At 47.7% G+C, this 13,856-nt stretch overlaps 1 protein-coding gene across 1 annotated transcript in view; it reads left to right on the top strand.

Moving 5' to 3' along the window:
- The window catches only part of grm8a (glutamate receptor, metabotropic 8a), a 61,431-nt gene that overhangs the window by 10,372 nt on the left and 37,203 nt on the right, over positions 1–13,856 (top strand). Inside the window, exons 3-4 of the mRNA XM_062483667.1 lie at positions 10,861–11,061; positions 11,212–11,259. Of these exons, the coding sequence (XP_062339651.1) occupies positions 10,861–11,061; positions 11,212–11,259 (249 nt within the window). The remainder of the gene's footprint in view (positions 1–10,860; positions 11,062–11,211; positions 11,260–13,856) is intronic.

Genomic DNA, 13,856 nt, shown 5'->3' on the forward strand with positions numbered 1-13,856 from the left:
TCTCTCTCTCTCTCTCTCTCTCTCTCTCTCTCTCTCTTTCTCTCTCTGTCTCTCTCGCTCTCGCTCTCTGTCTCTCTGTCTCTCGCTCTCTCTGTCTCTCTCTCTCTCTTATCTGTCTCTTCTCTCTGTCTTTCTTCTCTCTCTCTTCTCTGTCTCTGTTTCTCTCTTTCTCTCCGTCTCTCCGTCTCTCCGTCTCTGTCTCTCTCCCTTCTTCCATCATTCTTTCTCTCATAGGTGTTTGATCAGCAGTATAAGTTCACTTCCTAAGGAAGGCATCACACGAGTGGGCCACGTGATGTTTATAGAAATAACCACATTTGCATATTTCTTTGATTCGGAAGAGCAGAGAAAACACTCACAGTGTAAATAAGCTGTGAAAACAGGCCTATTTTGAGGGTGAGAATTGTGTTATCTCACAGATGGACTGTCAGTGTTTTGTTTTGTGAAGGTGTGTTTTCGAAGACGAAGAACACTTTATTTAGCCTGGGTGCCAGCCCAACTTAGCCCCGCCCACAAAACAATTTGGTCGGGAAGTTTTGGGAAAAACTATGTCCGAACAGGAGCTGTTCGGACCAATCAAATTGTCAGGGCGGGGCTTTATACGATGATGGACAGATGATAAACAATAACGTAATCAACCACGTCACCAAAGAGCACTTGGGTTGAATTTGTTTTCAACAAACATGGCTGCCGCTGGAGAGCTGAGATGTGTAGATTCTGCCATCGAGTCTGTTTTAGAAGACATCGACAGCGCATTAATTTTGAAAGAGGAACAGAGAAACGCGATCAAGGCATTTGTCGAAAAATATGTTTTTGCCGTCCTTCCTACGGGATTCGGTAAAAGTTAACATACTGCGTTGCTCTGATTGGTTGTAGGTCTATCCAATTGAGCGAAGAGGCATTTTTTTTCCGCGTTCGGTTGAAACACGCCCCATACTCACAGCCAACGGAGCAGTATCAGACTCATATTCTGACTAGGATTATGAGCATGACAACGTCAGGCTGCACTTTATTAGTCATGCGTGATGAACACACATACGCCTGCAGGGAGCGGGATGCCAACACACACACACACGCACACACACACATATGCTTCAGTGTCCACACGATGACACTTCTTCCCTCATTTTCCCGTCCTGTTGTCCTTCCTCTGAGGGCAGGGACCAGCGCCATCGACCGGGTACATGTGGCCGCTCCATGTCCTGGCCAGGGACACGGGCAGGACAGCGACCTGATCTGCATGTCTCATGGGTCTTCTGACTCCGTGGGCCTCATGTGCGAACGCTTTTGCGCCCACTTCAGGCGTATTTGTTTCGCAATTTGCGCGTAAAAGCAATGGGGGGGTATGTCCAAACATGCCGCACTGAGGTAAGAAGCGCACACTGCCTGTCGCGGGAACTGGAAATGGCAAATTGCGCTTTTCCGTGTCATGCATATGCATTCACGGGAGGGTCAAGGGGGAAGTGGAGTTTCCTATAAAGAGATGGGAGGGGATGCGTAAAGTGCGCCTAATTATGTATTCCGCGGCATGTACAAAACCCGCCTTTAAAAGTGCACCTCTATTTGCGGTGAAAATTCTCCGCCTGTTAAAAGCAGGCGCAAACCAGGATGCGCATATGCCTCCTGGTGAAATGGCAGCCGTAACCCGAGCAAGACGAGGACATAGGCCAAATGATTTTTGCCACAAGGATCACACTTTTTGAGTTGAGCAAACATGAAATCATTACATTACAGATTAAGCACCCATGCAATATTACAGTTACTGGAAGAAATCAAAGAATCTCCGACTCAGCGTTCACATTCCATTCCAGCAGTTGTTAAACTCCTAGCTACATTACAAATATTGGCCTCAGGATCACTTCAAACAGTCATCGCTGTTTTGACTTTGGTGGCTGATCCATGATAGAAAAAGAGAGGAGGCCCATTCAATTGCGCGTTTAAATGCTCGCAATGTACGGTATAGTGGGCGGAGAAAGGCATTGATTACCCGATGACCTGCAGGTTTCGTAAATACAACGTAAACTGAAGTATCACAGTGTGCGCAATCTGCGGGTTGGCCATGGCGCTAATAACGCTACGTTTGCGAATGTACGTACATGAGGCCCTGTTCCACCCATCGCTTCACTCCCTCTATCTGCCTCAGACTGCAATTGAGACCCAGGCTCAGGTTCGGCCTAGTCCTCTTCTGGTTCAGGCAATTATCACGTCCAAGTGTGCTGCATCGGCAGTCCTGTGTGACACTTCAAGGGAGCAGGTGTGTGTGGGGGTGTGTGTGTGTCCGCCATGGCAAAGCGTTGTTCACAGGAGCAGGCAGCAGCATCAGAGGGTGTTCGACAGCAAATCCATCATAATTCCCTTAGGGGGCTTAGGGACACACACACACACACTGTGGCCTTGTCAGCTCCACTGTTGCTGACGAGCGTGTCGCACGCTCACACACACACACACGTGTATAGACACATGCATGCACTCCCAAGTTCATACATGTAGACTCGCACAAACATGTTGTACAGTCCTATATCACGCACTCGATAGCCAAGGCCCTATCTGAGAGGGAGGAGGGGAAGGAGGGAGGGAGAGTGAGAGGGCCGTACCGTTTAACCTTTTAAGGAGTGAGTTATTTTTCCAAAACGGAAGCTAGCTAGTTTTAGTTAGCTTCCGTTACCTAGCAACCTAGCATAATACTCGTAGCAATGCTACTACCTGCTAGTGTTACTTGTTAGCCTCCTAATTGTAAATTTTGAAGCCAAACTATAGCGTTTGTCATATAGTTTTTGTCTATCGGAAAATAGTCGGTTGGAATGTTCAGAATCACATATGTGTGACGCTACTCCTTAACGGGTTAAAGGACCGTGTTGCACAACACCAATTGTATTCGTGAAGGTCTTATTTTATGTGTGTGCTGCATGTTCTGCAGAGGAAATCTGTCAGGACTACGTTTGACATGTACAAGGACTTCCTTCGAATTCACCCTGTCACTTTTTCTGAATACCAGCAGGTTTCTTATCTGTGTTTTCACTGGAGTCGCTCTAAAAGTGAGCTCTCTTTGACCTTCACGCCTCAAAAGAGACTTTGCACCACACCATTTCCTTGTTCTGGATCTATTCATTTTTCTTGACTCCTATTTCCTGTCTGTTGTTACTTTTTTCTTCTTTTGGCTGACTGATGCATGAAGATTATCATTTCCAGAATGTTTTATGGAGTTTATGGTTAGAATTAGTGTTATATTACATTAACGGTTATGGTAAGATTTTCGGAACGACGCTGTGTTTAACAGGAGTCAATTGTACTTTTTCACTTGTATAGTGAAACAAATCTGTGTCTGTGTGTGTGTGCCTGTGTGTGTCTCTGTGTGCATGTGTGTGTGTATGTGTGTGGGCCTGTGTGTGTGTATCTGTGTACGTGTGTGTCTGTGTGTGTGCCTGTGTGTCTCTGTGTGCATGTGTGTGTGTGTATGTGTGTGGGCCTTTGTGTGTGTATCTGTGTGTGTGCGTGTGTGTGCCTCTGTGTGTATGTGTGTGTCTGTGTGCCTGTGTGTGTCTCTGTGTGCATGTGTGTGTGTATGTGTGTGGGCCTGTGTGTGTGTATCTGTGTACGTGTGTCTGTGTGTGTGCCTGTGTGTCTCTGTGTGCATGTGTGTGTGTGTATGTGTGTGGGCCTTTGTGTGTGTATCTGTGTGTGTGCGTGTGTGTGCCTCTGTGTGTATGTGTGTGTGTCTGTGTGTGTCTCTGTGTGTGTCTCTGTGTGCATGTGTGTGTGTACGTGTGTGGGCCTGTGTGTGTGTATCTGTGTACGTGTGTCTGTGTGTGTGCCTGTGTGTCTCTGTGTACATGTGTCTGTGTGTATGTGTCTGGGCCTGTGTGTGTGTATCTGTGTGTATGTCTGTGTGTGTGTGTGTGTGTGTGTGTGCCCATGCGCTTGACTGGCTCCCTCCTCCCCCTGAGTCTGTACCTGTTAGATTGGTGTCAGAGGCTCAGGTGCACCCAGGTGGGCTCTCTCAGGAGTCTTGGCACTTGGCCATCGCCCGCACACACACACACGCGCACACACACACACGCAGCCTGACATGTGCTCGGAGGGTGACGTGGGTCAGGAAGAACAGGAGCGGCACTACTAATGCGATTTCACGCCTTGTCTTCTTTTTAACAAAAGCAGCTTTCTCAGGTGAATACCTCCACCTCATTTCCTTCTCCCTCCCTCTTTCTCTGTCTCTCTCTTTCTCTCCCTCCCTCATACACTCCCTCTATTTTTCTCTTTCTCTCTCTCTCTCTCTCTCTCTCTCTCTCTCTCTCTCTCTCTCTCTCTCTCTCTCTCTCTCTCTCTCTCTCTCTCTCTCTCTCTCTCTCTCTCTCTCTCTCTCTCTCTCTTTCTCTCTCTCCCTCCCTCTTTCTCTCCCACTCTTCCCCTGTCCCTCTCTCCCTCCATCTGCCTCCTTCTCTCTCTCTCTCTCCCTCCTTCCTTCTCCACCTTCTCATCAGCCTGCCACTGCCAAGCTACCTTTCGAATATCTAAACTTGGAGTGAGAAGAGTTTGTGTGTGTTTGTTTGTGTATTTGAGGCACTTATGTGTGTGTCTGAGAGGGAATGCAGCCGGGTTGTTTCCAGACACGCGCGCACACACACACACACACACTCCAGATTCATATATTCAGCTGTCGTGCACCTGAGACTGCTAGTGTGAACACATTTCCTGTCCCTCTCACACCAAGACACACTTCCTAGCTGTAATCCCTGGGAGGAACAAGGGATGCAATGAGACAGAGAGAGTTGAGGGAAGGAGGGAGGAGAGAGAGGTGAGTGTGATACTGTAGGGCGAGAGAGGAAGCGGGCAAACGGACAGACAGACATACAGACATACAGACATACAGACATACAGACATACAGACACAGACAGACACAGACAGACACAGACAGACACAGACAGACACAGACAGACAGACAGACACAGACAGACACAGACAGACACAGACAGACACAGACAGACACAGACAGACACAGACAGACACAGACAGACAGACACAGACAGACACAGACAGACACAGACAGACACAGACAGACACAGACAGACACAGAACATTTTCTCCCCCCCTGATGACCAGCCAGTAGACAGATCCCGTCGCAGCAGCAAAGATGTCGTTTAAGTGTGCAGAGGCACGTTGAAGTGGTCGAGCTCATTAATGCGTGGAGGTTATGTGGGGGTGGGGGGGGGGGGGGGGGGTTGGAGGAGTGGGAGGCGTCATTGAAAAAGCACTCCACACTCTGGGCACCGAGGCACCGAGGCAGTCATTAACTCTGACATGGAGGGGGGGGGAGGGGGAGAACGTTCCGGCCATTCATCTAGAGCTGAGCCCCAGCTGTGTGTGTGCGTGTCTGTGCGTGTGTGTTTTACGGCTTGTTGAAAAGAGGTCAAAGGAAGTATTTTTCCTGGATTGTGTGCTTTGCGTTTGAGGATCTGGATTCGTGCGGTTCGGAGCTCAACGTCTTGCTCTGCGCGCGTGCGTGCGTGCGAGACCGTGCGTATGCACTGGATCACTGTCACGCAGTGTGATACACTTATTGGGGGCTTGAGATTATTATGTGTGTTTACTGTCTGTGTACGCAAGTGCCTGTGTGTGTGTGTGTGTGTGTGTGTGCGGGCCTCAGGTAGCGCTCAGAGCGTGTTCTGTCATGCCGTCAGGTGTGTGACACAACCGGGACGGCCAGGATATATGCATCTCGTGTTAATCAGACACCTCTCATGCAAATCTATTCACCGCCATCTGAGATCCAACGTGCGACAACATAAAAAAAAAAAAAAAGCAGTAAAGACCGTGATTGAAAAAGACCGCCCCCACACACACACGCGCGTAATTATTTGTTCGTTTGTCTCGTTTACGTCCCTACACGGGAAAGAAACGTCCTGCTGAACAGAGAGACGGAGCGACGCTAGGCGTCGTCCTGGGTGGGAATTGCATTTGCCGTCCTAATTGATCTTTAATCGAGACGCTTGTTCAAGCCATTAGGCTGTCTGTCAGCCATGCTGTCATCAATCACCGGTTAGAACTGGCACTGTTCTTCCCTATTGGCATCAATCACCGGTTAGAACTGGCACTGTTCTTCCCTATTGGCATCAATCACTCTACTTACCCCCCAAGCACAGAAAACCCACTTGTGCACTCATGTGGAGTGTGTGTGTGTGTGTGTATTTCAACCAATTGTTCATAAGTCTTGCTTGTTACCTGGGTTCAATATTGGGTCCTTGTGTGAGGTGATTGTGATTTGTTCAGTTGGTTTGACAGGGTTGGGTTGATTGATGGCAGTGTTTGATTTGTAGTAGTGTTTGATTTGTAGTAGTGTTTGATTGGTGGTGTTTGATAGGTGGTTTTGCTTGATTGGCGGTAGTGTAGATTGGTGGTGGTGTTTGATTGGTGGTTACATTACATTTACATTTATTCATTTAGCAGACGCTTTTATCCAAAGCGACTTCCAAGAGAGAGCTTTACAAAAGTGCATAGGTCAGTGATCATAAACATTGTGGGTAACCAAAACATGACGCATACATTGTGAAAAGCAAATAAGTGCCAATGGGAAGAACCATAAGAGCATGCAGTTAAACAAGTTACAATTAAACAACATGAACCTCAAGAACTGCAAGAGTGTACCTGTAGGAAAGCAAGCAACAATATTATAATTCAAAGCGAGTACAAGAAGTTAAATCAGTTACAACTAACCAACAAGAGCAACAAGTCCCTCAATAAGAGTCATTGTGTTCCTGGAGGAAACTAACATTAGGTCCGGCAAATCATTCCTAAGTACCATTGTACTCCCGGAACAAGTGCGTCTTAAGCCTTTTCTTGAAGGTGGAGAGACAGTCAGTATCTCTGATGGAGGTGGGGAGGTGATTCCACCATTGGGGGGCCAGACAGGAGAAGAGCTTGGGTTGGAGCGGGCGCTTTTGAGAGGTGGGACCACCAGACGGTTGTCAGAAGAAGACCGTAGGTGGCGGACGGGGGTGTAAGGCTGGAGGAGAGACTTGTTGTTTATGTGTATGTAAAGGCAAATATGTAATTAAATTGTACTGTCTGGTCCAGATTTGAGCATTAGTGAAACTGAAGGTGTCAGAATAAACACAAAACACATGTCAAGGTGTCGTGTGTGAGTCTGGCCAATCATGAAATAGCTGTGTCGTCATCAGAGCTCGTCTGGTTACTCTGGAGAAGATGCGCTGTCCGACCCAGCCAGCTGCTCTCGAATCACTCTCGCGGTACATTGATGACATACGTCAAACCTTTTTGTCCGTCTCAAGTCGGACAAAAATTCTAACCGGCATGCACTGCTTCAAGTCAGCAGCGCTATCGGCGACGCCGGCGCAGCATGAAGTCGAACACACCTATTATCTTTCCAAAGACCTCAGCCCCACAACCATTAAAGATAAGCAGCACCCAAAGACTTGCTTTCTCTGTGCCCAGTTCTAGATGGACAGTCGGTATCGGCACCTGTACGCACGTCACCTATTATAGCTTTGTAAGTTAGCCATTGAGTGGATACAGTCTTAAATTGTTCCGTTAATTGTATTTTTGGAAGCAGATCACTTACACGTTTGTGTGTGTGTGTGTTTGTGTGTGTGTTAATGCCGCCGGTTGTCAGAACCAATAACTGTGTCTCTTCCAATCTGGTTTCATTGCAAATCCTCTAGCAGCTATGCAAACTCTCCCGAACCGCACACACATACACCTGTGTTCCCTGAGATTAATAAAACACGCCTGAACAGTCACATGTAACGGAGGGGTTTCTGGCGGAGCCACGGACACACACTTCACCGCGCACGGTAGACGCAGATGCACACACTTCCTGTCACGCGCTTCCTGTCACGCGCTTCCTGTCACGCACACGCCTGCTCAGCAGTCCGGCAGGGCGACAGCTCGCTGAGCTGCCTCCGGAATACCAATGTCATCGTTTTCACCTTTGCCTTGTTTAGCTAATTACGCACACCTCCACCCAGCCGCTTGTTTGTGTATTCATACCGCTCAATTCCTTGTACCCTTTGCAAAGCCTTGTCCTACTTTAGTTTGGCTCGACAGCTTTCTCTGTCAGAACTGCTGTAGTTTATGTTTGCCGTGTTGCCGGTTACCATATACAACCAACTGGGCGTTTGGATTGTCCCCATTGCCCTCTCTGCCTGTTGGTCTGTACCTCAAGTAGCCCCTGCACTTACACTTGAATGTGCCATCGTTCTTGGGTTCCAAATGTGAGTTTGGAATGAATAAATACCCAACTAGGAAACACAGAGCCAGGAAACACAGTCACTGACACACACACACTAACGCACACACCCGCGGCCATTTGTCGTCCATGAATGCGTGCTCGCGTGTGTGTTTGTGTGCGTGCGAGGGGGGGGGGGAGACAGGAAGGTGACATTCCCTGTGACGGAGGAGGAGAGGACATGTGGCAGACTGAATGGGGTTGGGTGTGTGTGTTTGTGTGTTGTTTGTGTGTGTGTGTGTGTGTTTGAGGTGGGGGGGTGGGGGAGGGGGGGGGGAAGCTGACCTGTTTGAGCAAGGGACGTTGACAGCCAGGATAGTTCTCCATGACAGGTGCAGCCTCCAAGCCAGCCCCCGGTCTGCCAGAACGACAGATGATGCAACGACAGGAAACAGATAGCTGGAAGAAGTTGTTTTTTCCGTCATTGAGGCAGTGGCAGCAGGCCATTCATATCAGACTGTTAATGGCTTCAATATTGTCACGTGGAGACAAGCTGTACGTTGAGAGTTTGAAAACAAAACTCGACACAGTTCGGCCCGAAAACATTTAAACTTTCTCGCTTATTAAATACAGGTTGGCTTAACAAAATACCAAAATGCTTGATTTCACGGCTTGAAGTCGTTAATTCATTTATGAATTAAGATGTGAATCGTCTTATTTGATGGTGGAATGTTGGTTCCAGAATGAGTTGTCTGGAATGCAGCGATGTGTGTGTGGCCCAGTGTGAGAGCCCTGCATGAAGGTGATGGATCCTTCCCAGTCTCAAACCCAGCCATGTAGCCAAGCCAGACATCTCTTATCTTGGGGGGATCAACACTAGATAAATCCAATCATCTCCATCATCAACTGAATAGAAACCATTAGCTGCTTTGCTGGACCGTGAGCCTGCACACGATAGAGCCTTGTGGGAGTTCACACACACACACACACACACACGTTCCGTAGACACACAAACACACACTCACACACAAACACTGTACTTACTGTAAGTCGCTCTGGATAAGAGCGTCTGCTAAATGACTCAATGTAAACACGTTCTGTAGACACACAAACACACGCTCACACACCCATCCTGTTGACACAAATACACATGTGCGGGTTGTACAAAGGCATGGGGGATGCCCAGGTGGATGCTTGCAGAAGCATACACCCTTCTCTCTCTCCCTCCCTCCACCTCTCTCTCCCTTTGGCTCCCTTTTTCCATTCTCTGCCCAAAACCTCTCCCTTTTCTTTCTCACTCCAGTCCCAGTGTTTGTTTACTGGCCAGGGTTATGTGAGGACAGAGTGGATTGTCTTAATCATGTATGTATGAGCTCAGGGTATTCTACCTTGACTTTGGATTTTCACACACATGGTACATATACATAATGTAGCCTGTAAGGTTTTGGACAGCATCGTTAACAGCATTGTGAGCAAACAAACACGCTGTGAGCAGAAACAAATGAATCCATCTGTAACACCAGCAACATTGCGTGCGTTTGTGTGTGCTCGTGTGTGTTTGGTTTTGTACATTGCTTTGCCTTGTGTAGGGAGGCTTAGCCCTAGTGTGATGTAGGACAACATATCTTAAAGGCATTTGCTCTGCTAGGCTGTTGTGTTATGAGTGCTACCACCATCCCCTTTTCCTCTCTTCTCTTCCTCCAGCTTTCTGTCTCTCTCTCTCTCTCCTCTTCCCCTTCTCTCCACTCTCCTCTATCTCTCTCTTTCTCTCCCTCCCTCCCTCTCTCTCCCCCCTGCAGCTCACAGCGCTATAAAACAGAATTGGATTTCATTCTCTGGACCGTATTAATTCCTGCTGGACAGGTGTATTGATTGAGGGGCTGGCGGTCTTGTTAATTCGCCTTGGCCCGGCATGTTTTGATTTCTTTCTCATTTTTCCTTTTTTTTTTGCCCAGAGGATGTCGAGTAAAATGGCAGAAAGAATTCAATAAAGGTGTTGCCGACTACAAAATCACAATTTCTCTGTGAAGTTTCCAGTTTAATAACTTTGATGAAAAGACATTAAAAAAGGCATCATAATCAATTACCGTTTTTCATGTTTGTGCATCAAGGGGCTTGTCTTTTCTGCACTTAGTCATTGTATTAGCAAATTATGCTAATGAATCATTACATAAACTAAAACATTAGTTGCAATAAAAAAACAAGTGACTGCCTATGCTTGTGTGTGTGTGTGTGTGTGTGTGTGTGTACACACAGTTATGAGTGAGTTTGCACAACCCCATTGGTTGAAATAGTTCAGCGTGTCATTGTATTTTGTTAGCTGCGTACACAGTACATCACATCAGATGATATACAGGGGAGTGTTTTTGGGGTTAGAACATGTCTGAAACATCCAGCACAACCTCTTCCATACCTTCCTCGAACACGAAAACGCAATTAAGAGAGACCGATGGGAGTTTCATGTCGTTTTTACGGATTCTTTCCTGACATGCAGTCCTACTTACCTTGTCCAGAGTGTCCTGTCTAAGTCTCGTTGAAGAATGGAGGGTCCTTATTTTCTGGCATCTCTCTTTTTCCTCTCTCTCTCTCTTCACCCTTCTGTCTGTCCTCTTTTGTCTCTGTCCTACCCCCCCCCCCCCCTTCCCTCCCCGCTCAACCCCTCCGCCCCTCCCCCCCGCAGGGCTGGAGAAGGTGGGCCGCGACTCCAGCTACGAGCAGGAGGGCAAGGTGCAGTTTGTGATGGACGCGGTGTACGCCATGGCCCACGCCCTCCACCGCATGCACCGCGACCTGTGCCTGGGCTACCCGGGCCTGTGCCCTCGCATGGCCAACGTGGACGGCAAGGAGCTGCTCAGCCACATCCGGGCGGTCAACTTCAACGGTGAGCCAGACCCACACCTGCCCACACGGTCGCACGCTGCACATGCACATGCACAAGTGTGGTCGTGCTCCTCCTTGCATCCCTCCATATCTCGCGCCCGCCTCATGCATCCCTCCCCTCCATCCCTCCCCCCTTGTCTTCTCCCCCCAGTGTCCGGCAGCTCCAATCCGTCCTCTCTGAACAGAGTCCTCCCGAACAGTGCGTAGGGTCTCACCCCGTCGGGCCTAACCCCTAACCCTGTCTGTGGGGCCGCTCTCTGTCTCAGCTGACGCCCTCTCAAAACCCGCTTCATTCACTCTCCTCCCCCGCTGTCCACTCATCGCTGTTAATCCTAGACATAAGGCCTTGACCTGTAGGCCCGGGAGAGAGGCATTCAGACAGAATGGAGGTCACAGGGACTTATCATTCGGACAAACACATGTTGACTGGCTTTCCTGTGTTGAAAGGCCCGTTGAAAGGCGTCTGTGGAAAGGTCACTAGTTGGCATTCGAATCGGAGTCATAGTTGTAGACACTGGGTACTGCCGTGACCTCTAAACTCAGGGAGAAGATACTTTCGCAGCCTTGCTTATTACCTTGACAGCTCTATCGCCCAGTGGTTCGTCTGTTGTCTCGAGGCGTGTTCTGTGAAAAACGGAATCTGGCCTTTTAGCCTACGTGGAAGTCTGAGATATTATTTGGAGATCTCACAGTTGAACTTCGACACGTTGAAGTTAAAGCTTAGTTGAGTTGTGTTTTCAATGGTCAGGTCTAGTCAGTAACCTCCTATAATGAATCCTAAATCTCCCTAGAAAACACTGATGCATGATTCAGGATTTGGTTCCAAAATTCACAGGACAGGGTCGACAAACTTGATATTTCAGCAAAGTTCAAGGAAAGCAAAAATCCTGATATTCACTGCAAACGTTTTGCAGTCCCACTCTCAGACAAAGAGATGGCCCCATTTTTGTAGTTTCGTCAACCCCAACCGAAGACATTTCAAGACATTTGAAACTTCAATGAATATCTGATATAGAAACAGGTCCACATGAGATGTTTTCCCATCTCTTAAAGACATGGCTGAATGGACCAGATTGTCTTAGCAGGAGTAGACAATCAGCTTCTTAACTATTATAAAACGGCTTGCATTTTCTCTAACAATATCTCATCTGCATTCAACCCAGCAGATGGCGAGGGCCTCAAAAGTTTGATTTGAGACTCCACTAATACAATAAATTCATTTTTCTCCTAGTGTTGTGCTTACTATGCTCTTTCTCTCTCTGCCCCCTGAAGATCTTAAGTGGGCGAAACAATTTATTCATCTCCCTTCCAAATAACAGTAGACGGTTCATTTAAATATTTCCTTCCTTTGTCTCAGTCATGCCTGTTTCTTTTTTTCGCCGCCTTTTAATTTGCTGTGTGTTTCCTCCTCAACTCACGTGTGATTTGCATAATTGCCGTTGAGCAATCCAATTTTGACTGCACAGAAATTAGGAAAAGTTTGCCTCTGAAATGAGAGTTTGGCCCAAGAGGCAGTTTGTAAGACTTTAAGAGTATTAGGTATAATGTGTTTACCGTGTGACGATCTCACTGCCACAGAAACACAGAAACAACACTCATGTTTGAGTGGCTTAGCACAGTCCACCTCCAGAGCCTCCTCAGTTGGATGCTGATTGTAGTAAGCTGCTAAAACCACAGAATGCTGTTCTGAACTAACTGTGGCAATACATGAGTCCTCACCAAAGCTCTTCCATGTAGGAACATTTTCAGTTCCATAAGTCCTTTTATGGTTCTGAACAGAGCCTTGTGCACATGAAAAAGGGTTCTCAGAACCTAAAGGGTCTCAAACTATAAATTGTTCTTCTCTCATCCAAGTCCAGTCACATGTTTCTTCTGGAAGCTACCACAGCCAACTCAGTGATAGCTAGCTCAGCAGTGCAAACTCAACCAACCATGGATTGTGATTTTTAAATCTAAGAACTACAGTGACAGGAAGTCTTAAATCCTACAGAAACTCTCCACAGACGAACCTTTTCATAACTCAAAGCAAGCTCAGAACTTCAACCGCGGGGACTCGACGGTGATTGCAAGACAGCTGACTCGGGTTTGCCTCACTAGTATTCATTGAAGACAACCCAGTTCCCACCGAATCCTCTAATGTTGCAGAGGTCCATTACAGCACGCAGGGCTTGAGTCACACAACCAGCCTTACCAAACTAAAAGAGGTACGTCTGGACCCTGCAGAGTGCTGTGGAGGCATGGAGATGATGGATAGCTAAAGGGGGCTCGGTGCTGTTCACCGCTGTGTTTACATCCGGTCTCGACAGGGGGCTCCTTGACTTGAGCTTTTCAAGCCGAGCAAAAGTTTCTGCTCGTATTGATTTTCGGGCTCCTCTGAAGTTCAGCATGAGGATGAAACAGACTGGGATGTCTCCACACTGGAATAAGGCTGCTGAGGCGTGCAAGTGTGTGTGTGTGTGTGACAGACTGGCTGCCAGTCCATCTTCAAGCTTGTTTGCTACACCTCATACAGTCTAGGAAAAAGCGACAGTTGTATAAATGGATGCATATGTTTGTGTGTGTGTGTTTGTGTGTTGTGCTTTCTGTTTAATTGTGTTTGTAACCAGTGATACAGGTTTATCTGCAGCCATGAATAAGGAAGTGCATTAGATCCAGAGCACCAATGAGGGACCAGAGATCTATACCAATCAGGGGCAGCCTAGAGGAGCTGAGCCCAGCTGATAGGCTGGATCTCCTCTGTTTACGGGAAAATCAATTGTAGTCTTTTGTGTTGACAGGGAGAGAGCGTTGCTTTTC

This window comes from Osmerus eperlanus, chromosome 17 (assembly GCF_963692335.1).
Source record: "Osmerus eperlanus chromosome 17, fOsmEpe2.1, whole genome shotgun sequence".
Taxonomy (NCBI): Eukaryota; Metazoa; Chordata; class Actinopteri; order Osmeriformes; family Osmeridae; genus Osmerus; species Osmerus eperlanus.